The sequence below is a fragment of the Engraulis encrasicolus genome, chromosome 6 (genome assembly GCF_034702125.1).
Source record: "Engraulis encrasicolus isolate BLACKSEA-1 chromosome 6, IST_EnEncr_1.0, whole genome shotgun sequence".
In the NCBI taxonomy this organism is placed as follows: domain Eukaryota; kingdom Metazoa; phylum Chordata; class Actinopteri; order Clupeiformes; family Engraulidae; genus Engraulis; species Engraulis encrasicolus.
Window position 1 is genome coordinate 30,099,495 of NC_085862.1, and position 24,963 is coordinate 30,124,457.

Below are 24,963 nucleotides of genomic sequence, written 5' to 3' on the forward strand. Positions count from 1 at the left end.
AAATTCTATTACAACTTCGAAATTACGCAAAATTTCAGTTAACAGCTCCTTCATAATACTTTTAAAGCGTGTATACATTTTATTGGGACACCTTGTACAGAGTACTGCACAGAGGCGCTTAAACTGGTCGGAGAATGGATGATGCTGGAGGTAGCCGTGTATTCACTGTATGTAGGGCATTTGTGTGTGTTGGTGTTGGTGTTGTTGACACGATTAATTTACACATAAGTACAGTGAAAAGGCAAATGCTTAGATATATTATTGTCTGCAGACGCAGCGCATATTTACCAGCGAAGGCCATTCTTTCCTGCCAGTGGAGAGGCCGAGGTGGAAAACACATTAATAAACCCCGACAAGATGTTGTGGAGAAAAATCACACTGCGAATCCATTTGAAGCTATGATGGCTTAAACATGTATGGCAGGGTGTCATAACTTGCAGGCTGTGTGGTAGTAGGATGTTGTTGTTGTGTGGTAGAGAGTACGTCGTGTACACAGTAGCCCCCACACACATCTGTCATTTGGGGACACTTAAACAAGTTAATGTATCAGTTTGAGCGTGAATGGCTGAGGTTGCCCTTCTCGTCTCCGAGGTAATTCATTCTCCAATGAAGCACTATTTATCTACCTCCGGCAACGAATCTATGGCAAGCAATGATTTACCTTTTTAGAAATTATGTTTGTGCATAGGGGGATGAGAAATGTTGCTGAAACTCCCTTCCCACTCCACTGGTCTCGAGTCACAGCAAGCCCGTATGTCTCTGTGTGTGCGGGAGAGTAAAATTTCTTGTGGCGTTTTCCTCGGCATACTTCATTAAGCAATATAGCTGTGGAGGGAAAGGCAACACATGCCATTATTTTGAACATCACTTGCAATTTTTCATGTGTGCGCCACACACTGTGGGCCTTGTTGTAAGCTATTGTGCACTACAGATGTAATTGTTGCCAAGTACGACCCATTACATCCATGCCATCGCACCCAACCCCCCCGAACCCTCCTCCCTCCTCCCTCCAGGCCCTCCCCAACTCTCTCAGTCCCTCCCTATTCTCCCACACTCTTTGAGGGAGTGGGAGACGAATTGACAGAGAGCCCTCTGAGGGCTGTTCTTTCACGGGGTACTTGCGGTGACAGATGTGAAGTATTCACGGGATCAGTGGGCTTTAACTCGGCACATGGATTTTCACCTCACCGCGAAGACAGATGTTAATGCAAACCTGACTTTGAAAATGTGCACAACCTTGCTTTGAAGCTCCCTCTCTCGCGGAGAGTCTGTCAACTCCAGTAGCAAGAGATGCAAGTGATTTGAAAGTGGGGGGAGAAAAAGAGTGAAATGATAAAAAAATAAATAAGTGCTGCTGTGCCCCGCCACAATTATGCATTAGCATGACAAATTATCTGTTCCATTTCAGTAATTTTCGTACAGCCCTTACCCCATTTGTCAGCCATTTTGGATATTAGTTAGGTGTCAAGCTGTAATGAATCGGAGACTTATGAAGAATATTTTCTGCACCAGCGGTAATAAATGATCCTTTAACCTTACTGAGCGTGTCGACAGGGAAGGGAAATGCTCCGCATTCTCCTAAGGTGTTAATCAGCTCTTTTTTTCGCTTTTGATTTAGAGTCCACATTCGTTCGTACAGAGACAAAGTACTTCGAGAAGCCTCATCACAAATTCAAGCCTTCGCCACCACACCAGTCAGATGGAACTAGTTACCCGCTAGTGCAAATCCCTCTCTGACACGCACTTTTAGCGATAGTCGCTGTCTTAGGAGCATACACCAACATTTACTACACACACGGCAAATGTCACCGCTGGAGAAAAAAATAAAACATCCACCTCTGAGACGGTGAGATAAGGGGGAGAGAGAAAAAAAGCTCACGTCAACTTGTGAAAAATTCATCCTAGACAAATTTGCCCTGTACATTATTCAAGAGCACATATATTCTTAATGTCCCTCTTGACCTTCCACTGAGTCTTGCCACCTTTCCCAAAGAAAAGGTTTGTGTGGAGAAAAAAAAAGACATAAAAAAACTCCTGGGGAATGTATTCTAAAACTTTATGGACTGTGTAAAACTTTGAAAACGAGATGAGGCGATGAGGCAGAGTCGGTGGATGGCGTGTTGCCATCAGTAGCTCTTTGACGTCTGTCTGGGTCATCAGTCAAGCATCGCAGCGGCAAGCTGTGAGGAACCAAACCGTTGCCAAGTCCCACCTCGCGACGCTAGCCCCATCCCTAGCTTACTCCCTCTCCCTCTCTCTAGCTGTATCGCTTCCTCCCTCGCTGTCTCTCTCTCTCTCAATTTCTAACTCCCTCTCCCTCTCTGAGGCGCTCTCATGTTCTCCCTCTCGCTCTCTCTTTTCCTTCCTCTCGCTCTCTCTTTTCCTCCATCTCTCCCCCTGCTCCCACTCCCACTCCCTCTCTCTCTCTCTCTCTCTCTCTCTCTCTCTCTCTCTCTCTCTCTCTCTCTCTCTCTCTCTCTCTGTCAACCAATGCAGTAACCGTTGAGGCAAGCAAAAGGAAATTTAAATGGCTTCAAAAATCAACCACCAACCTGGGCTAATTAAGTTAAAAACCTAGTTGCTTGACAAAAAGAGAGACCCGAGAGCTGATAAATTTGAAGGACTCCCTGTGCACTGCTGGACATAGTATATCTGTCATTCCGCACTGAATGGTTCCCTGCTGGTTCCGGAAGGGGCTCTATTTTTTTTCAGCGTTGAGAATAATCCCGCTCTGTTCCCTCTTAATGCTATCCTCTGCCCTTTTTAAAAAAAAGAAAAAAAAAAAGAACGAAAGATAAGCTTACACGAAGCCCATGCTGACTGGAGGCTAACTGAGAACAAAGTCCCTCTCTCTTCTGCTGCAGCAGTCCTCAAAGTATCGGGTACTCATTGCTCGTGCCTTCCGATGCAAATGTGAATGTGGCTGTCACTGTGTTACTTTGGTGATTAGAAAAAGGAAGGCTGTTCTGAAGACGTGTTATGACAGAGAGTGCTGTGAAAACAAGTGCCAATCTCCATGAAACATTGATGGCGTTTACAAGAATGCGTAGCCGTTTAAAAGCCCATTACTCAAATGGCTCCCACCGCAGTACAGTACAGTATGTCCACAGCCCCACTGGGAAATAATTCACAGGTGGCATGAATAAAGCATCAGTTCATTTTAATAAATGCACGGGGTTGGGACTTCAGTGAGTGTGGTGGTTTAGCTCCTTCATGCAGCATTTGAAACTCTTACTATTTCATTAGAATAAAAATTGATTCAGCATTGTGAATCAATTATCGAGACACTTTTAGTGCTACAGTAGAGAATTTTTTTTATACTAGAGAGGCCTGATCTTGGTTTTCAGGAAACATCACAAGACAGAGACATGACTGGCTGATGGTAACAGATGAATAACATCATGTTGAGAAACAAAGAGCTTCTTGCCATGGCGACCCGTTTCCTTTAATAAAGCCAATAAAGTTGAACTGCTTGCTTTGTGAAGTCATTCCCAGATCAATTACCCATCTGATTAAAATGCAGCTGTTGGTATTCCAGCTGTAGTCAGCCTGAATTAATTGGCTCGGATAATAGAGCATTACATCTATATACAAATATTTTCAATCCACATCATTTGTATTCCAAGCCATAATCATTGTAATGAATCCCAAATTGCCCACATTGAAGTCATTGTAGATTTAGCAGGCTACCGATAAATGTTGTGTTCTTTCCCTCCATTTCTGGTCTCGTAAAAGCCACCTCGTGCACATGCATTACTGGCTCTTGTTGCAGATGGTCTCATTGCTATGCATAGAAAATCCATCTTTATATTTGCATTCGGTCAATTTTCCCTCCCTTTAAGTTGGACATCTGTCTCTGTTAGAAATTAATCTGCCGATCCCTGTGGAACCCTCGTGGATTTTAATTAATTGTGTGGATGCATCAATAGAAGAGAAGGGAAATGCCAGCAGTTAGCTGCTGAATTTCAGCTCTTCCTTTCTCACTTCCTCTCTTCCCCCCACATCGAACAAGTTATTCCAAACTCAACACTTGCTGAAAATTCAATTAGGTATTTCTTCCATAATGAATATTTTGTGTGCAACTCACAAATGAAACGAGGGACTCCAGTGTGTCTACCTACTTTGTCGTGGCCCAGTGATCCTACAGCTGTAATGCACTCCATGCTGCCTTCGTCTAGGAAGAACATAGGTGTGCACAGATAGAGGCAAGGTGGTGCTAAAGCTCCTGCCGCTTTGCCCTTCTGGTCACAATGTGCCCTTTTTGAACATTCTTTTTTTTGTCACACCGTGGTCCATGTTGACATGGTCATCTGCAAATGCTTGATGATCAAAAGCATGTGACAATAATGCCCCAGTACAATCGATTCCCTTTATAGCCTAGTAAGGCAGCCATAAGTTCCACACACACCCCACCCCCACCCTCCCTCGAGCACCTGCCTCCCAAAATGTCTGTGCACTCCACTGAGAAAGAACATAGGAGGATTTTGTATTCATCCTGAAGTCCCCAGTCATGCATTTCACTGGTATTCTCAATAACCTGAACACAAATACCAAAGGATTAGAATGTACCTATTTCACTCAGGGCAGTTTGATGTTATAATGAAAATGAAAAATGTCCCAGACCAATAAAAGTGCATCACAGGTTACAACTTACGTAGCTACACAAAAGGATGATGTGGTTACTTTTTTATTGGCCCTGTGGGAAAATATGAAGAGAAGGTACTGAGAAGCGCTTGCACATAATTTCTGAGTGACAAGAAAGGAGATACATTTGCCTCGAGGCTGGCAGTTTGTCTAGCGATGCGCCGGCGAAACCTTGAGATACGACAGCCTTAAATCAGACTTTTGTCAGGGATGATTGAGCTGTGATTGTGAACAATTTGATGCAGCCCTCCAAGGGGAACAGAGATCCCCTTGTCAATCCACTGTGTCAGAGTGGAGCCAGCCATGCGGCGAGGATGCTTACACACACTTGAGGTTTTTTTAGGACTTGCAGTCAATCGTAAGAAAGTGCACCTTGAAAAGCTACTCACGTTATTGTAAGATGCCCATCAAGGGATTTTTGTTAGAAAACAAGAACGAATTTGGTGCTACCGGTGCACAGGGCCGTCGTTACGCCTATTTTAGGGGGGCTTTAGCCCCCTCTACATTAGTATTAGCCCCCCCTTTAAAAAAAAAATCACTGTAACTAGTGTTTCAAAATCGGTATGGAGCTCTTAAAATAATTGTTCAAGAAGACGCTTTTGCACACCTCTGCAGGTGGGCAGGTGCGTAGGATATTATCCCAGTGGGGTTGTAATTCAAGTGTAAAGAAATCCTGCACACTGTCCATTCCACCAACAAACTAATACAACATGAAGAAGGTCGGATGACCGAAACAATATATTAAAGTTTGTTGGTGGAATGGACAGTGTGCAGGATTTCTTTGCTCTTAAAATAATGAATTCATAGACAAAACCTTAGCAGGTGAGCTGAATTTTTTTTTGGTGTGCGCATTTTCTTCCTCTGGGGCTAAGCCCCTCCTGTCTCTCAAACCTAGTGACGGGCCTGCCGGTACAGCTGGTAGTCAGGCTGTAGTATAGAGAGGTTTCAAAGCAATGTTTTCATCCAACTTTACAGGTCCTAAGGCACACATCCCTTTTTATAGTCTATCACAGTGTTACCATAAACCTAGAGACAAACTTTGGTCAATTGCACAATGTAAGGTGATTCTTGCCCCAAGTAAAGTGAAGTAACTATGCAGTACATGTGGATTTGTTGATATTGTGTAGATCTAAAATCATGATGAAATTCAACACATATATTAGAACATTCTCCAAGGACGGGTCACTCACTACTCTACATCTTTTTCCAACACTCTGCATAGTTGGCTATTTTAATCACATCTTACTCTTTAAGCACGGTAATGTGAATTTACACAATCCCTTTGCATATAATTTTAAAGCAAAAATGCCCTTTGGATATTTCCTGGATGAAATTCCTTATGTAGCCAGATTACCTTACCTCTGGCTTGGCTTTCACTAGGTTTACTTGTTGCTAGGTTACTGTAAATGAAATCCCTGGGATCCCATCATAACAGATACAGCATTCCAGAGAGAGAGAGAGAGAGAGAGGCATTGGGTCATGATAAACAAAACCATAATTTAGCCAAATAGTGTAGCAATCATAGTGATGGTGTGATACATAGGCTGCAGTACATGCAGCTGATAAACCACTTATCGAAATGGCACACTTTATGGCTTTAATAAGGAAACTGGACAGAAAATCCACTTGGGGAATGATGAGGCTAATGCTGCTGATGAAGTTGGTTTGCTATTTGGATGAAGATAGCTATTTTATGTGTGATATGACTGGCCTTGTCGAAATGGGTCAGTAAAATACATGGTTTTTTTGTGTGATTTGTGCCGCCTGCTAAAAATTGATTGGATTGGAATATATTTCGGAATTTGTGTTTGTAGAAACTCCTAAGAGATAGACCCCAATTTACAGTATGTCACCAAGCAATCGAGCGATTTATTTTATGACCGCCCTTTAAATAAGGAGTATGAACTCCGCATTGGAAACCGAACCTTTCATTAAAACTTCATGAACAAAAAATTAGGTTCACCTCACAGGGTGCATGTCTGTAAAAGATTCTTGTTCATCCAGTTTGTGTCGGTCAAAAGAGCAGAGTTGTAAGCAACTGGACTGCACTTGAAATGTTCAAATTTGAAGAAAGTTTTAGATGAAAGGTGCAACGTCTTCAAAACTCAACAACAAAAAGTAGAGTTGCTTTCAGATGAGTTTGTTTGACTACCGAAAGTCGATTAACTACTTAACTTTGTATAATGTATGAACGAAATTATGTTAGGTTCTACAGTCTTCCTGTAATTGTAACATTATTCATTTCTTGTTTCTATTTGCATGGGATAGAAAGGCACAAAAACATGGTGTGTTCCTACTTGAAAATCATGTATTTTATTGACTTTTGCCAGATTGAGGAAAATATCTAAATTAGCTCCTCGCCATGGCCAGGGCTGGCCCACAACATCTGCCCACTGTAAATGGCCAAGGTTCAGCCTGGCAGCGTGAGGTGTTAGTGCCTCCTGTAGCTAGGCTGGAGCATTTTACACACACCCACACATGAACCCATTAGCAAGCTAGCCACCTCGTCCATAAATTATTTTGAATACGTATTCGTGTTTTTTTTCGTTCTTTCTTTGTTTTATCGTGCCTTTCTCTCGTTGGATTGTGAGAGCGATGTGGTTTCATCCCCCTCATCTGAGCCGTGACCTTCGTGTCATACGCGTGGCTGTGCTTGGCAAATGCATTGTTAATCTTATTTCATGTGACATTCAGCTGGCTTCTCTGCATTTTTAATGACCACAGTGGCATCCAGTCTGGGTGTGTAGAGAGTAACTGCCATGTGTTTCTCTCTCTCTCTCTCCCTCTCTTTCCCTCTCTCTCTCTCTCCCTCTCTCTCTCTCTCTCCCTCTCTCCTTTCCCTTTAGGTGACCGAAACAAGGACAGGCCCTCTTGGATGCAGTAACTATGACAACCTTGATTCAGTCAGTTCAGTCCTGGTCCAGAGCCCTGAAAACAAGATTCATTTGCAAGGTAGGACACCCCATAAATTAACCAATCCCACACTTTCAGATGCAGTTAACACTCTGTCATTTCATCATCTGTTCTAGAGAAATTGAAATAGGCATGCACATTTCATTACCAATCAAACGCTCACTTTTGATATTTTAACCAATATCACACCCTTCAATGAACAGGTGGTCATTTGGAAAAATAGTGAAATCTGAAATTGCTTTGAAAAGTGCAAATTATTTATATTTCTTTCTTGATTATTTTCGGCGTATAAATGATTTATGTATGAATTTCTTCATGCGTATCATACAAATTTTCTGCAATCGTCTCTCAACTCAAATAAGTACTGCCATTCCAAGTTGCTTGAGGTAAAAGTAGTCTATCTGTTAAAGTCAGCTAAAAAATTGTGAATCCTCGCAGGATGCTGGTCATCAGGGCCGGATTAAGATGGCCTGGGGCCCCTAGGCTACAGGTTGCTGTGGGGCCCCCGGAAGGCAAATTAGATGGCAAATTCACATAAACAGAGTAATAACTAAGAGCTAGGACTTTAGAATAACATGTTAAACAACAATGGAGAGGAGTATTAAATAGATTTAAAAAATGCACTCAAGATGACAGAGGATTTTTTCGATGTTGCATCTTGTTGCAATTCTGCATTTTTTCCACTTTTGGCCAATCAGGGGCCCACTGGCAGGTGGGGGCCCCTAGGTTGCAGCCATATCTAGCCTGTGCATTAATCCAGCCCTGCTGGTCATCATTCTGTCTGTTCATTAGTCTGGGCTCTTGTGTCTGTCATTGCTGCTGCAGGTCTGCAGGCCATCCTGCCAGACTACTTGAGGACGCGTTTTGTGGAGGCTGCCCTCAGCTACATTGGGTGCCACTCCGAGGGAGAGTTTGTGTGCAGGGATAATGACTGCTGGTGCCGCTGCGCTCCCGAATTCCCACAGTGCAACTGTCCAGAGGCGGACCTGAAAGCCATGGAGGACAGCCTGCGACAGATCAGAGAGTCCTGGAAACAGGCCAATCAGGAGTTTGAGGAATCAGGTGAGGAAACGCTTACATGCAACATGTCACATATTATATTTTTACTGTATTTTTACTGTATTTGAATGTATGCCACTCTTGTGTATGGCAAATCAGCATAATGGTTGTGTTTATGGGTTCACAGATGCTTATGTGAGTTATTGTTTACGTACTTTGCAGTGCTAATCCAATCATTATTTTGAACCGCGGGCCAAGACATTCCCCTCTGGGCATGACATTGCAGTCAACACAAATCATGCTCTTACGATTGTTCAAACTTTTTTTTTAAGACACAGTAACATCCTGGCATAGTTTGTCAGACATGACAGTCACAGAGACAGTTTCATGCTGCTCAATAAGCAATTTAGCGGGTTTGTTTCGAGCAGTGTAGGGGAAAAACATGTCCCTCAAGTCGCACAGCATTTTCAACTAAGGGGGGGCGATGTCACTGTGCTCTGCCTTATTATTCCGCAGTGCCTGACAAGGAATCGGTGCAAGGGAGGGAGCCCATATACCTTTCAGGGAAATAGTTTCATTGTCATTGTGCTAAAATCGCATTTTGGACTTGGCAGTGGTTTTTTTTGTGTCCCCTGTTCCGGGCTGGGAGCCAGCTGTAAGCTAGGTTTTACTCGGAGAACGACGACGGCGGCAGCGGCAGTGGCGGCAGCAACAAGAGCACTGTAATTTCACCCTCCTGCAGCAGCAGCAGGCTTTGATTTGTGAAAATGGGCAACTAATGACCACAAAGACAACAAATAAACAGCGGTAATGTGCCGCATAATAATCAGTGAACAATCAGCCTTAGACGAATAATCTAATGCGCTGTCGCATCGTCTCTCAGAAGCAGCAAACTCAGCACAACACAACATGTTCTCTCTCTCTCTCTCTCTCTCTCTCTCTCTCTCTCTCTCTCTCTCTGAAAAAGAGCCAACACATTTATACCCCATTTTGTTCCCCCCCATAAAAAAGACATTGGTTGTAATAAGTAATCATAAAAACTGAGTTGTTTAAGACATTGCCGTTATTTCTCATTAAAAACTAGACTTTATCGATTTTCTTGGAATTGAGGTCACTGAGATAATACTGTTATTGATTTTTTTCTGCTGAAAATATGAATTTGTTTCACTTCCCCACTGAAAATACATTTATCTGGCTCTGACGCCATGCTGTCGCACTAATTGAACGTGATTTGCCCCTGTGCAAAAAGCCTGTGATGGAACAGTACCCTTTTCCCATTAGCTAGCATGGAGGGTGCATGTGAAAATGTTATTCAAGTCAAAAAAATCCATATGCTCCCCCGCCACACACTCTATCAATGGCGCTCTTGAGCGTGAGCATTTCTTAACAAGCCACACAGAGATCGCCAGATGGTGCACTGCTCGCTCCTCAGCCCCTTAACACTCCCGCATGCTGTGTTCCAGATGAGTTCCAGAACTTTGTGCGAAGACTGCCAACATTCTACGCCTTAAACACATCGGCCATCCAGTACTTCTGGAAGATGGACCCCGGTGTGCACCAACGCTACCAGCAGCTGGAGCTCAGCGCTGGACAGCTTCTCAGCAAAGCCCGGCGGATCGTCAGCAGGCTTTTCACACTGAGCAAGCGATGCCGCACGCAGCCCCGAGTTGCCATGCTCAGAGAGAGGTACGGTAGGATTTATAACTTGCCTGCTTGTGTGCAAACTTGTTGCAGCGGTGTAGCCATAAGCACTTGGACAAACTGTACTTGGCTTTAGTAAGACCCCAGGTGTCTGCTCTGAGAAAACAATATACTGTATTGAACTGTCAGGGAGATGGTGTCCTTGAAGTACCGAGGGGATGTCTTTTACCGAAGAGCCAGCGTTAGGAGAGCTACAAACCTTCAAGTGATTTATAGGGAGATAAACTCAAAGCCTGAACATACATACACCATCGCATCACTTCCTTGTAATGTGATTTGCATGAGATGAAAGCTGAGCTGTGTCTGTGCCCCTGATGCAAATTGCACATCTACGTATGTACGGTATGTGCATATCTCCACATGATGGGCACTATATAAGATGATAATGAGCAATGCGGAATATACTTTCTTTTCAATTGAATGACAGTATGTCATCGTCCCTAAACACATCAAAGATCTTAGCGGTGTTTCTCCTCTTGATTGCATGTCACATAAAACTTCAAGATGGAATACACAACATTATACAAGTCAAGTGGCACTATCAGGACAATAATTTTGCAAAGTTTGCATATGGAAGTTCAACAAATAGGCCACTTAAAATGACCAAATGACTTTTGCTTCATTTTTAATTGAGAACATTTTCACACCCTTTAGTATCCACCAATTAAGATTTTGGTTACGTGACATAAAATGCAGATGTGAAAGTGGAGAAACATGTTATTATTGATAGTTACACATCAATATCCCTGTTTACTTAAAATTTCTTGAAAGATAATAAAATCATTGGGAAAATGGTGGAAAATGTTAAATGGATGACTGAGAAACTTCACAGACAAAAAGGTTCGGTAACACAATTTTAGGGATACATCTATAAGCCCTAATACATACAATGTCAATGCCTACATAAGTAACTTGTAAGGCATGTACTAACGCTAAGGCCTACTAGGTCCTTACTAAGGTTAAATTGGTAATGAATCCCTTATTGTACATGAACAAGACATTTGCGAATACATGCCTAACAAATGTTTGATTTTGCTTTGTACATGCCTTGCAAGTTACCTATACAGACACATTGTATGTATAAGTGCTAATAGATGTATCCCTAAAATAAAGTGTTACCAAAGGTTCAAATATATACCAGTAACTGATGATTAGATCAGGCTTATTTTAAGAATATTGCACCTGCTATATTTTGAATGTGTTGCCCCTCAGAAGAAGAACCTTTCATATAATATTTGCAAAGGTTGTGAATACACAGAGCTAAAATGCTTCATATCTGTATTAAATTGGGCAGGCTGAAGTGTCCATTGAACGGACTCGGGGTTGGCAATGGTAAAAGCGAAAGCCCATGCCAACAGCCTTGACACTAACAATTGAACTCTGTTGAAATGGTCTATGGAGCAGCTGTAGTTATTGACCAAACCCTTCGGAGGCCCTCTCAAAGGAGAAAGTCGTGGAGGTCATGGTGTCATCTATAGACGGTTGGTTCATTTTCGTTCTATCTCTTTCTCTCTCTCTCTCTCTCTCTCTCTCTCTCTCTCTCTCTCTCTCTCTCTCTCTCTCTCTCTCTCTCTCTCTCTCTCTCTCTCTCTCTTAAATGGATCGACTGATACAGGCAAGGAGGAGGTGTGTCCTCTGAACTAATTATGAAACAATACCCCCCTTTTATAGTCTTTTCCCAAGTGGAACTGGGGGGGTAATTGTGAAGCACAATTATTGTGTTAATGTTGAAGCGTTGGCCAGACTCCCAGTGTTGGTCCCAGCACGTCTTATCTTTTCAGAGAGAGACCATGGATAAATAGATTGTCCCTTCTCCACACAAACTGGACATAATGAGAGCCATAGTTCAGAGCATTGATGTGTAGGATAAGGTGAGTGGCAGGAATATCCAGGGGCAAGGATAGCATCAGGTCTTCAACAAAGCAAATAACAAGGTCATTGCAGCTGTGGTCAAACTAGGTGAAGTGCAACAGCATAGAGCAAAAGACTTTTCATTTCATTTTCATGTATTGTTCTATCCGCGGTCTGTGTCTCTGTGTCTCACCCTTCCCGTTTGTGCCTGGATTATGATTTTAGGTCACATTACAAAACAATCCTTGTTTCTGGGATGAAAATGCTAAATCCTAGATTTAATAATAAGATCTTCAAGATTAATCAAGATTTTGTAGTTTTTCTTTGCTTGTTGGAGCTTAGCAAGACAACAATCCTCCCCCACCAAAAAACAAAGCCGGAGAATAGCCCTGCTTAATGTCAAGAGCTGTATTGGTATTGGCAAGGGCGTAGACTTTTGGAAATGTAGCAGCGACCGGGGAGCACTGCTAGTTCAGTTAAGACCTTGTTACAAATGAGCACAGAGCTCTTCACATTTGTGCCATTCATTTTGAAGCACTTTTATGAGGCTTTATAGCTTTCTGAGAGCCATCGTGAGGTTATTGTCAATCGCTCACTTCCATCTGTGTTTTTATGTGTTATGCTCTGATGATGTCGAGCTATCTAAGTGTGTGTGTTTTCACAAAGGTGCATTAATTGTTGATGCAATTCGGAGTCTGCACTATTGTGGTAGAGATTCTCAATAATGTTAAAGAGTCATATTCTGTGTTATTGGTTTTGAGTGTTTATGCACATAAATACAGCTGTTGCCATATCTGAGCATGAGGATCTTCGAGGGGTCCTCCCAAAAGCGTATAGTGGAAAAATTGTACAGCTATCAATAAGAGAAATCAACCTTGAAATTAGCCCTTCCCTCGGTCTCTCTGCCCACAATATTTTCCTTCAATTTGAGTCTTTCTTTTCCCTCAGTCAGTCAGGCTATTTATCTCTATATCGCAGTTGTCATGTCCACATTGAGTCCCTTTATCTCGTGTCTACAGACTTTTTTTCTATAGATGTCCTTGGTCTGAATGGAGGGATCTGTATAATTCCACAGACGACCACAGGTGTAGTGGCTTGGCTCTAAAGCCTTTTGATACAAGAGCGAATTTTATTCCCCATCTGGAACTTCTTGGCTCCCATGTTTAGAATGCTGTGCACGTATATACTGGAGGACCACACTCTTTAAATCCTGAAACTGTTCACTTCTTCCCACAAATTCAATATATTTTCTGTAAGAGCCATGCCGGCGCCGGATATCACATTAAATTAAAAGAAAAACCCTGTGGCTAATATCATTTATTATGACTCAACATTGAATGACTGCATATGGAAGAGGTTCTGACACGAGTGTGGGGGGGTTTGATTCATTCCAGCACAGTAATGTGCACCACGCTCATTCTTCAATTGTAATTCATGAAATGAAATCTGGTTATTCACCGAGAAACGAATGCAAGTGTGTTTCTTCCACCTCACCCATCCACCACCCCCGCCCCGACACCCCATCCCATCCCAAACTGCCACACACCTCCACCCAAACCCATCCTCACCCCCATCTCCACCCCGCGCTCCCCCGAAAACTGCTGACAGCTGGCAAAGATTTCTCCCATTGCCACCCACCCACCTCTTCACATCCTGTCTCCCAGTCAACCACTCCCCATGAATATTTACACCCTCTGCTTGCCTACGTTATGTTTGATACTCCGAGGGCACCATTTTTTTCATGCTAAGCCGGAGTTCTGCAAAGGAATAATGGCAGTGTACTACTCTGTTGCCCCCGGAGAGGAACGGCACAAATGTGGTGGCCATAGAGGTGGAAACTCTTTTTCTGCTTGTTGGTTACAAAGTGGTATAATCTAACATCTGGCAGTGGCTGTGCCACACTATTTTGCAAGTAGCCAAAAAAAAGCCAGGAAGATGCATTTGTCATTAAAGGTAAAAATAAAAGGTAAAAACCTTAGTATCAGTAACAATACTCAAAGGTGTACTATTTCAAGGCCTATGACTCAGCTATGAACCTACATGACGTTCAGTCTTTATTTAGTAATCTTATGTTTAATTCTTATTTACAGTGGAGTGGATTTATAACTATCCTAACTATTGCTAACCTTTTTCATTCTTTTTACTGAAATGGTATTGGACCTATGATTTAAATTCAAGTCAAGTACTCTACCATGCTTTCTATACAGAAGATTGGTAGAGGAAAAATGCATCTGCTTAAAATTATAATTAAAAATATTTCTGAAGTAATCTCAGATTTTACATGGATAAAGATAAAAAAATAAGTGAGTAAAAGCGCATCTGTTCATTTATCAGCATTAACAAAGAGGACGTGCTTCTCATTGGTAAATAAGGACATTTGTTTATCTCCGGGATCTTTGAGGCAATATGTTAAATATTATACTGTATTTTAGTTGTGCAATGCTTTGTTTTAATCCACCACCAAAAAAACCCACCGCCTCCACTCCCAGTTATGGATGGATGTTATGGATAGCATTTTTCATGGGGGTGCATAAAAATGCGGATAATTATGGATGAGTGTGTTTTTTATGTTGTATGCCATTCTTGCTGACATCTCACCCTTCTCTTCTCTAGCTGGTGTTGTAGCACTAGAGCTTCCCTCTCCCCCTAGAGTGGGAGGATATTATGGCTTATCACATCACATCATGTCATGTCAGCTGAAACAATGCTGTACTGAGGACAATATAAAATATACATTGGGGCTCGTATGGATGGATCATGCATTTTTTTCTGTTTCCCCTGTCCCCATATAGGCCCTTTATCTACTGGCAGAGCTACATCCTCTCCCTCCTCTACTGCAGCGAGAACAACCAGATCGGCTCCTACCTGGAGGAGTCGCGCGCCTGCTCGTGCCCGTACGAGCACCCCTCGTGCCAGGCCGTGATCCCCTGCACGGTGGGCGAGGGCCCCTTCTGCTCGGCCTGCTCCTACGACAACCGCTCGCGCTGCTCCGCCTGCAACCCGGGCTACACGCTGAGCCAGGGCGCCTGCCGCAGCACCGTGCCCGACTCCACCGACAACTACATCGGCTTCGAGACGGACCTGCAGGACACGGAGATGCGCTACCTGCTGCAGAAGCGGGACGCCCGCATCACGGTGCACGCCATGTTCATCAGCAATGACGTGCGCCTCAACAACTGGTTCGACCCCTCATGGCGGAAGAGGATGCTGCTGACGCTCAAGAGCAACAAGCTCAAGTCCAGCCACGTGCACATGCTCCTGGGAATGTCCCTCCAGATCTGCCTTACTAAAAACACTACCCTGGAGCCCACGCTGTCCGTCTACATCAACCCCTTCGGGGGCAGCCACTCGGAGAGCTGGGTCATGCCCATTGACCAGAGCAATTATCCAGACTGGGAAAGGACCAAGCTTGAGTCGCCGCTAGACTGTTACAACTGGACGTTGACCCTGGGCAACAAGTGGAAAACCTTTTTCGAGACGGTCCACTTTTACCTGCGCAGCCGCGTCAAGGTGCCCTCGGGCCACGGCAACGCCTCGGTCTACTACGAGCCCCTGGAGGTGCTGGACTCCTCGCGTAACCTGGGCTACATGAAGATCAACAGCATGCAGGTGTTTGGCTACAGCATGCACTTTGACCCCGAGGCCATCCAGGACCTCATCCTGCAGCTGGACTACCCGTACACTCAGGGCTCGCAGGACTCGGCCCTGCTGCAGCTGCTGGAGATCCGGGACCGGGTCAACCGGCTCTCGCCGCCGGGCCAGCAGCGCCTGGACCTCTTCTCCTGCCTGCTGCGCCACCGCCTCAAGCTCTCCACCACGGATGTGGTGCGGATCCAGGCGGCTCTGCAGGCCTTCAGTGCCAAACAACCAAACTCGATGGAATACGAAACAACCAAATTATGTAGTTAATAATAACGAAGCAAGGCAATCTTTGATGTGTGTATGTGTGTGTGTGTGTGTGTCTGTGTCACACAAAATCTCACTCACACAGACACACACTTACACACACACACACACACACACACACACACACACACACACACACATGCGTGTGTGTTTTTGTGGCACATGCATTGCAGTCACCAGGGCCTGATTACACTTTGGAGCTGTGATGGAGAATCAGTGGGGGGCATTCACAGACAGAGCTGGACTGGGGGAGAAATAGGGCCCAGGCACTTTTGACTTAAAGGGCCCCCTCATAATTAGCGGTGCAGAACTGAATCACCGGTGGGCCCTGCACCCTTGTGGGCCCCTATTTTCAGAAATGTAAAAAAATTGTTTTACATTTTTGAAAATAGGGACCCACAAGGGTGCAGGGCCCACCGGCAAATTCCCGGTATGCCAGATTTCCAGTCCAGCCCTGTTACAGGAATTGTGTTTGTTAATCAGCCAGGTAGTTGAAAGGGCGTAAACAAGTTAGCCTAGCTTTCAGTAGATTAGCAGGTCTTCTGAACGGCCACCATGCCTTTGTTTTCTTTCTTTCTCCTTTTTTTACTATCAAATACAGTAACCATGAATAATTATATACTGTAAATGAATCTGTGTTTCACGAGTAACCAGATAAACTTGAAAAAGAAAAAATTGAATCAATATGTCGCCGCTGATAAGCAGCAAACTACCGTCTACGAAATATTTTGATGATGATGATGATGATGAAGGATGTTTTTTGCAGTGCAAACCTCACACGGGAAATGGCTTTTTGTTTATAATTTGCATGGCCTTTTATTTTTTAATTGCTCTTGCCAACTGTATGAGCGACACATGAGTTTGAACCCACCCTCATTAGTGTAATCAGGTCCCCTCCGTACCTGGTAGTATGCCAGACTACTCTACAATATATCTCAATTCTCTTTTTAATGTGAACACGGTGTCTCACAAAATGGAAGCAGTATGTAATATTAGGCAGAATCATTTTGATGGTAGTACTATTTTTCAAATATTTGTAAGCATATAATAATGAGAAATAATGCTCTTTGAACAACAAAAAAATCATCTCAATTGCTATTGTATGTTCTGTTTCATGTACTTTTATTTTTATAAACCTCTTATTTGTGAAAAAGGTTACAAGGATAATTTCCATAAAATGTTCAAAACATTAATTTGTTAATACACTAAATAAAAGTCATTTTTATGTGCGGTCTGTAAATACATTTTAAATATTGCTCCGTCCCTACTTGTGATTTCCATTGATATTATAATAATCATACAGCTTATCATACCGTCATATCAGATTATCATATAATCATATGGATTAATACAATCATACAGATAAATGCACATACAATGCACGCCGGCTTTTATAACCGTGTTCTTGGAATGGCCTGTACAACACAATACCACAAAAGAGTACGTTACTTCAATGCAGCATTTCTAGCCACAGGGGGTTTTGTGTATAGTGCCTCAGTATGTTACCACAATGAGCATCTCCTTTCATTCGCAAGGCTGCAACGTTGGATGGTTGGTTGGTGCGGCTCGCTTGTACGTTCGTTCCTTCCTTTCGTCCAGGGTCTTGTTGAGCTCTTTTGGCAAGCGCGATCTCCAGGCGTGCCCTCTTTGTGAGCTGCTTCCTTCACTGAACCTTTTGCAATTCATCTGTGTGAAAGGCTTGGACAAGATGCAACATGCCTGACAACCGAATAATACATTAAAGGCCGGGCTGAGCCTGGGCTCCCCCCCCCACCCCCGGAGCTTTATTCGCCCCAGTCCTTTGGCTTAAAAACACTCAGTGACTTGTTCCTCCCGCTCCACTAATGACTTTTCCCCTTGGATATCCTTGAAAGCAATCCACCGAAACAAAGTGCTACACTGCTACACACCACACTACAATGCGGAGAGAAGTTACAAAAACCTGTCGAAGCGAACTTTTTGATAGGCATGAAAGAGGGGGTCTAAATAGGTTATTGATTGCTTGTCTAGGGAGGTTCTGGCTTTTTTGAGGGGCTGAAGTTCCTTCATGTCTACACTCATCATTCCGAACATTCATTAGTAATTCGCAGTTGTTCCCAAAAACCACAAACACTAAAAACACTACACTCTTCGAAATGTATATACAGATTGCAATGAACCCTACTTTAAACACAGGCTTCACATCCAATTTTTTTTTTTTTTTGCATTTTTGATGATGTCATAGTCAAGCTTCAAAGATTTTTTTTTTAATCTAAAAAAAGCACACGTGTTCTAATTATACCACTGCATATATTTACACTTCTAATTAGTGAGTGGCAATGAAGCAATCCCATCTAGGGCACCCCCTTCTCATCAGGGCCGTAACTAGACATTTCCAAATACAGAGGTCAAATACTGCGTGCTGTACTGCCTACTGTACATTTAGAATGCTTCAAACACTTCAGTCAAACTCTTACGTTTATTTTCATTTATCATTACCTTGAGGATAAATGGGAGTGGCGTATACAGACCGAATTTATCATTGTTGATCATATATAGATTTTCATCATAGATACATTTTACATTCCTGAAAAAAATACTGAGGACATGACCTCTGTGTCCTCAATGCTAGGTACGGCCACGCTTCTCATCACTGAAGGCAAGCGGTGACTAAACGCAAGAGCGAGCGTTGCCTTTCCACCGCAGGTCAGTTCACTCGGGCCCAGCATCAGCAGCAGATCTGCCTTGATGGTGACAGCAGCGAGAATGACCTGAGCCAGCCACACTCGCGCCGTCCGTCCTTTACATTTACATTGATAGATGTGGTGTGTGTGTGTGTCGTGTGTGTGTGTGTGCGTGTGCGTGTGTGTGTGAAAGCTAGATACAGAGAATGCGTGTGTGTGCGTATGTGTGTGTGTGTGAGAGAGAGAGAGGGAGAGGGAGAGAGATTTGTGTGTATGTGTGTGCGTGCGTGTGCATGCGTGCGTGTGCGTGGTGCGCATGTATGTATGTGTGTACGTGTGAATGTGTATGCTTGTGCGTGCGTGTGTGTGCGTGTATGAGTGCGTGTCTGTATGTGTGCGTGCGTGTGCGTGTGCGTGTGTGTGAGTGTGTGTGTGTGTGTGTGTGTGTGTGAAGCTCATGGTGCGAGGGTAGCAGGAACAGACTCGGCCAGCACAGAATCAAAGCCTATTACCTGTGATGTTTCCCCCTGCCTCGGCCCTCAAAGTCAACAGCAGTCGCTAGAGTTTTATATCTCAGTGTTGAACCAAAAGCCGAAAGTGTTTCTCTTTGAGCTGCCACTCCCACGTGCAAAGAGTGATTAGGGTCTGAGAGGCAGCCACAGTGGCGACGACAGCAGGAGGAATTTAACCTGGTCTTACTATTTCCCGCTGACTAATTTCATTCGTACAGAGTCTGGACTGGGTGAAGTGAGAAACGATTAGTGGTGGGAGTGCTGAAGTAGGTTGATATTTGAAATGCACGTCTTTATTTGACCCTTTCGCTAGTCTTTGGTCATGGCATTGAAAAACGATTAGGCTACTAGTGGGAGGAGTAAACTGTGTTTGAAAATCTAAATTGACTTAATTTTAATCACCAGCCAAAATGGCTAGTAGATGTTAATCTTACTTGCCAAACACACTCACTAATGGGTCAAAGTGGCTAATAAGTTGGTCTTTTCTACCAGCCAAACTGAAATTTCATCAGCATTTGGCCGGTTGGCTGGTCTTAATGTATAGCCCTGGTTGAAATAGTTGACCGTAGAGAGGAGATTAGATTTGACCCTGCCTTCCTTGTCCCTTCCCCAGTTGCTGATTAGGCGGTTGTCTGATAGTAAGGCCAAACCTCTCCCAGAACAACCGGCTCAGATGTAACCAGAGCCATGGAAGTAAGAGTTGGTAGACTAGTAAACCAGCGCCACCCGCTGGACGTCGACATTTTTCGGCTACGAGTGGTCTAGCCTCCTCTCCTCTAGGATCGGTCGAACATTTTGAACACATTGCCCTGAGACTGGCAGACAAATCACAACGCAGAGATTTGTTTTGAATCAAAGCGGTTTTGAGGGAGTGACGACGAAGCTCGCAATGTTGGGAAAGCACATCAACGAGAAAAATCGATGATTGGTCAGAGCGCCGGTCTATAGGCACAGGCACGGTTTGGAAAACAACAGGTTGTTCTCATCAACAATCTTCAGATGTATCGTTCATTGGGGCCAGACTAAATTACAAATCCAGTCTCACATTTAGGCTGGTTTATCAGGCTAAAGAGTTGGGCTAATCCCATTGAACTGTTCCTGTTCTAAACAAAGATGGCGGCTCTTGGAGCCTTTAAGAGACAGATCTCCATTGACATCGTTCCAAAACAGTTCTAGAAAGAGAGAGTCGAACACAGACAGTTCAGTAAAGGTATATGTCATTTTTATTTTTTTTATTTTTTTTACAATTCATCTTTGCTTGTTATGTAGTGGTTCTGTGTTAGTCTCTACCTCGGTTGTCACAACTCGTTACATGGAAGGAAAATTCTGTGGACTTAGATCAGGTCAGGCCAGGACAGGAGCATTGCCCAATTATGAACAGTGTTTCATATTCTATAATGTGAATGTTTGATAGCAAAATCAAAAAAGTAAAAAAGTAATGAGGAAAAATTGATAAATTATTAGTTTAAGTGATATTCATTATACATGTGAATTCAGTGAATTATAAATTAACTGTACTATTGTACAGTCCCTTTAATTGGCATGGCTACTGAACAGTATTAAGGTTTGAAAACATACGTATGTGCTTCTTTAAACAGCCTTGGTATTAATAAATCAAATCTATACTATTAATCCATTAACCATGCTAGATAAGAAAATAAAGCAACCACTGAAATAAATGAATGAATGGCAGGCGGTCCTCAGATAGTTATATTTTTTATTGAAAGACCCCATTGATGTTCTGCACATGTCCATTGAACATGCTGCGCATGAATCCGTAGGGGGACTGGAGAACGTAAGGACATGTATGTGTCCCCGGTTCTTAGAGTGAGATGAGTGAGTCATCTCTTGACAGCCAATGAGCTTTCTACCATAGAGATGACAAACAATTCTTACGAATAAGAACTACATGCACACGCACTAGATAAGGAATCTAAGTGGAGTTGCTGGGTTGCAGTGGCTCTTTACTGTACTGTACGAAACACTAAATAAGAGAGTCTGGCGTTGCCTTGCCGCGGCACTGATGTTACTGTATCAGTGCTGTTTTGCCCCACCAGCATTCCTGTCACTTTGATTAGGAAGACACCGGTAGCCTCAGGCTTCCTCATTTAATTACAGTATCTTACTGTACAGTATGCCTGCAAAATGAGGATGCACATGATGCAACCGTAAAGATATGAACGATAAACAACCTAAAGCAGAGAATAACTCAAAGATGATGAGAGCTGATCTTGCATAGTGTCCACTCATGACTTTTATTAACAGAGTAGGTGTATTCAATTAGATTTAAAAGACGGAGGGGGCCGTTGAACCCTTCACAAAATACCTTACGAACCAAATATTGTGAAAGCCGATGGTAATGCTTATTCTTGGACTGCCCTGTATGCGGCAGAATGCAGAAGACATTATGACATTATTTCTGTAACTATGCTGCCATCTTGACCAGGACTCCCTGGCAGAAGAGACTCTTAGTCTCAATGGGACAATCCTGGATAAATAAAGGATAAATGAAAAAAATATTCACGTGCATACATACTGTACAATAAGCTTCAGATATCCAGTAGTGATGCAGAGAATGCATTCCAGCAGGGACTTTGATATTGCACACTTGGACAGCGGTGATGCCGATTCAAAGCAAGACAGCCACAGACGATTGTTGTCAAGACAGATGTCTTGTCACTTCTAATTTGTGTTTCAATTCAACTCCAGAGGACATACTTTTCGTAGCCGTGGCTCCCAGTTGGATTTCTATTCTAACCTTTTTTCCCAGATTTAGAGGATGTGAAAGCATGCCTTTGACATTTTAAACACAATACACACACTTAAGACGTTGACTCAAGGCTTCTGGAACACAGCAAGAAATGCAGAGTGTACCAATTACAATAGATTGGCTTCCTTTTGAGTTTCGAAAGACAGAATTGTTCAAAACACGCATTTAAGGCTGTACTATGTTCATCTAGTAGCCAGCTGTGCCAATATCCTTTTTGGACCATGTTGCACACTGCATAATGCTGCAACGCATTTAGCTCCACAATAGAATTGCATGTTTACTGCTGGTTCCATAGTACTACATCAGCTAGCTGCTATTGTTGGTCTTGTCTGTAAATAGCACAGCAGGTCATCTGGACATTACGGTTGAACATACTGTTTTCGAAGCATAAGACGTACTGTATGTGATACTGTATGTGTAATGGCCGTATTTGAAGAGTTCAGATGCAAAAACCCCTAACTCCATTTCTGAAGACCTGCACTTCTATATTTTTAGAGAACCCCGTTGTTGGTTTGGTTTACATTCATGTACTTGATAATACATATATAAATAGTTATATTACATAAATAAAATAAAAAATATGCCATTTTGATAGCTTTGTATTAAGCTGAGCAGAGACCTTTCAATTTGGTATAAAGTCCTTATGTGTTCATGACAGATGTTTTTCTACATATGTAAAACCATCACCATACATTGAATCAATTACCAACCTGAGCAAATACTGTTAATTTATATTCATATTTAAATTCAGCACATTCAAAGCCTCGAGGCCCTTTCACATATTCATACTGTTTATATTCCAAACTGCTGTACACAGGTGCACTCCCAAGAATACAGTATATCCACAATCCTCAAGAATGACAAAGCCAAACCCAGAGCCAGCTTTTGTCCATTCTTCAAGGAACAAATGAGCGTTTCAAAACATGACAATTTGAAACAGGTCTCCCGAGAGACCCAAACAGTCTTTCCAGCCAAACTAAATCCGTGGGAGGGAAGACATCCATGGCCAGACAGATAACCAAAAAACCCTCTAATGGTGACTATGACTACGACCATTATACATTCAACAAAAGCCGTCAGAACAGCACTCCAGCCTTTACGGTGAGGTGTTTGGATGGAAGGAGGCCATCGCTCACCTAGGACGCGGCAGATGACAGGCCGCTGGGTGACAGCCAGAAAAACACTGTAATGACTCTCCTACGACCATGGGAGGAGGAGGAGGAGGAGGAGGAGACGGAGAAGGAGAAGCTGGATCCTCAGGACTGCTGAAAATGATTTGGCCACTGCGAGTCCCACCGGCGTGTTTGGAGGCTAGCATGGTGCCGTGGAGCACCTCATTATCACCCTCCCTACAGTCAAACGCACTGCTTGCTGCATTGTGCTGCAGGGATGTTTTTTTTTCTTTTCCTGTGACAGGTAGCCTACTGACAGACTAGCCAGGGTAGCATTGAATGAACTTCCAAATACAGTAATACGTGCATAAATGGGACCTGGCTACATTGTTAAATATAGTCTATATTGTTTATTGTTTATTGAGTTCAAAATCTTAACGTACGAAATGAAACTTTGGAGTTTTGATCAACAAGCTGAAACATAAAGACATTGAATAAAATATCTGAATATATGGAGTGGAATCCATATATGTGAAAAGACATAGTACGTGGATAGACATAGATCATAACATGTCATACATGGAGGGCCATAGGCAATACAGCCAAACACAATTTTATGAACCTTTCAGATATGTTTCTTTGCACCATTGTGTCTGCATATCATCACTGTCTCGTCCCACACACCATCGCCTCATTTTTTATAGTCAGTGCACTTCACGGATCATCATACAAGACAATCAGACAACACTACTGAAATAGATGCCTTCTTCCCCATAACTTGTCTTCCTTTCCGCCCACAGCGTGTGCACACAAACACACACACACGTACACACACACGTACACACACACACACACACACACACACACACACACACACACACACACACACACACACACACACACACACACACACACACACACACACACACACACACGCCTCTCTCTCTCTCTCTCTCTCTCTCTCTCTCTCTCTCTCTCTCTCTCTCTCTCTCTCTCTCTCTCTCTCTCTTTCTCTCTCTCTCTCTCTCACACACACACACACACACACACTCTCTCTCTCTCTTTCTCTCTCTTTCTCTCTCTCTCTCTCTCTCTCACATACACACACACACACACACACACACACACACACACACACACACACACACACACACACACACACACACACACACACACACACACACACACACACACACACACACACACACACACACACACACACACACACGAGGTACTACAGACGCAATAGCAAACACTCCCACTGCCTTCCTGCAGACACTCCAAATCTAATGTGCTCGCATGAAAGTGAAGCAGGACCATCTGAAAATCGTAGGTGAAGGTGACACCGTTACGAAAACACAATTCACATGGAAAATTGTTCCCTGGCAAAAAAAATAGAAATGTTATCTATGCTGTGAGAGACGGTGTGTCCCAGCAGTAAAAGACTTTTACCAGAATAACTCCCTCCTAAATAGATTGGCCAAAGTGCATTTCTCTTTTCTCTACTACCCTTTCTCTACAATTCACTCTCTACTCCTCCTCCTCCTCCTCTTTCTCTCTCTCTCTCTCTCTCTCTCTCTCTCTCTCTCTCTCTCTCTCAAGGTTCTGCGAATTGAGTGCGTTAAGGAGGTAATTGACATTCTTGTGGCATTTCTCTTCTCTCTTCTCTCTTCCCTCCCTCTCTCTCTCCCTCTTTCAGGATATTTGGAGCGCCAATGTTTAGGTGCATAAATTATATTTATGCCCATTACATTTAGCTGCCAGAGGGGGTAAGTGAAACTAATTTAGTGGCAATAAAACTAAATTAATGGAGTACAAGCATCAGAGCACATAAAGAAGTAATTCTGTCTGAAAGTTACATTAACATCAAGAGTATGTAATTGTGGTGGTGG

General features: G+C 43.1%; 1 protein-coding gene across 1 annotated transcript in view; it reads left to right on the top strand.

Moving 5' to 3' along the window:
* brinp3a.1 (bone morphogenetic protein/retinoic acid inducible neural-specific 3a, tandem duplicate 1) overlaps nt 1-16,033 on the top strand; it is a 35,034-nt gene extending 19,001 nt beyond the window's left edge. The window contains exons 5-8 of the mRNA XM_063200176.1: nt 7,491-7,596; nt 8,383-8,619; nt 10,020-10,242; nt 14,901-16,033. Of these exons, the coding sequence (XP_063056246.1) occupies nt 7,491-7,596; nt 8,383-8,619; nt 10,020-10,242; nt 14,901-16,017 (1,683 nt within the window). The 3' untranslated portion in view covers nt 16,018-16,033. The remainder of the gene's footprint in view (nt 1-7,490; nt 7,597-8,382; nt 8,620-10,019; nt 10,243-14,900) is intronic.
* Nucleotides 16,034-24,963: the final 8,930 nt, after the last annotated feature.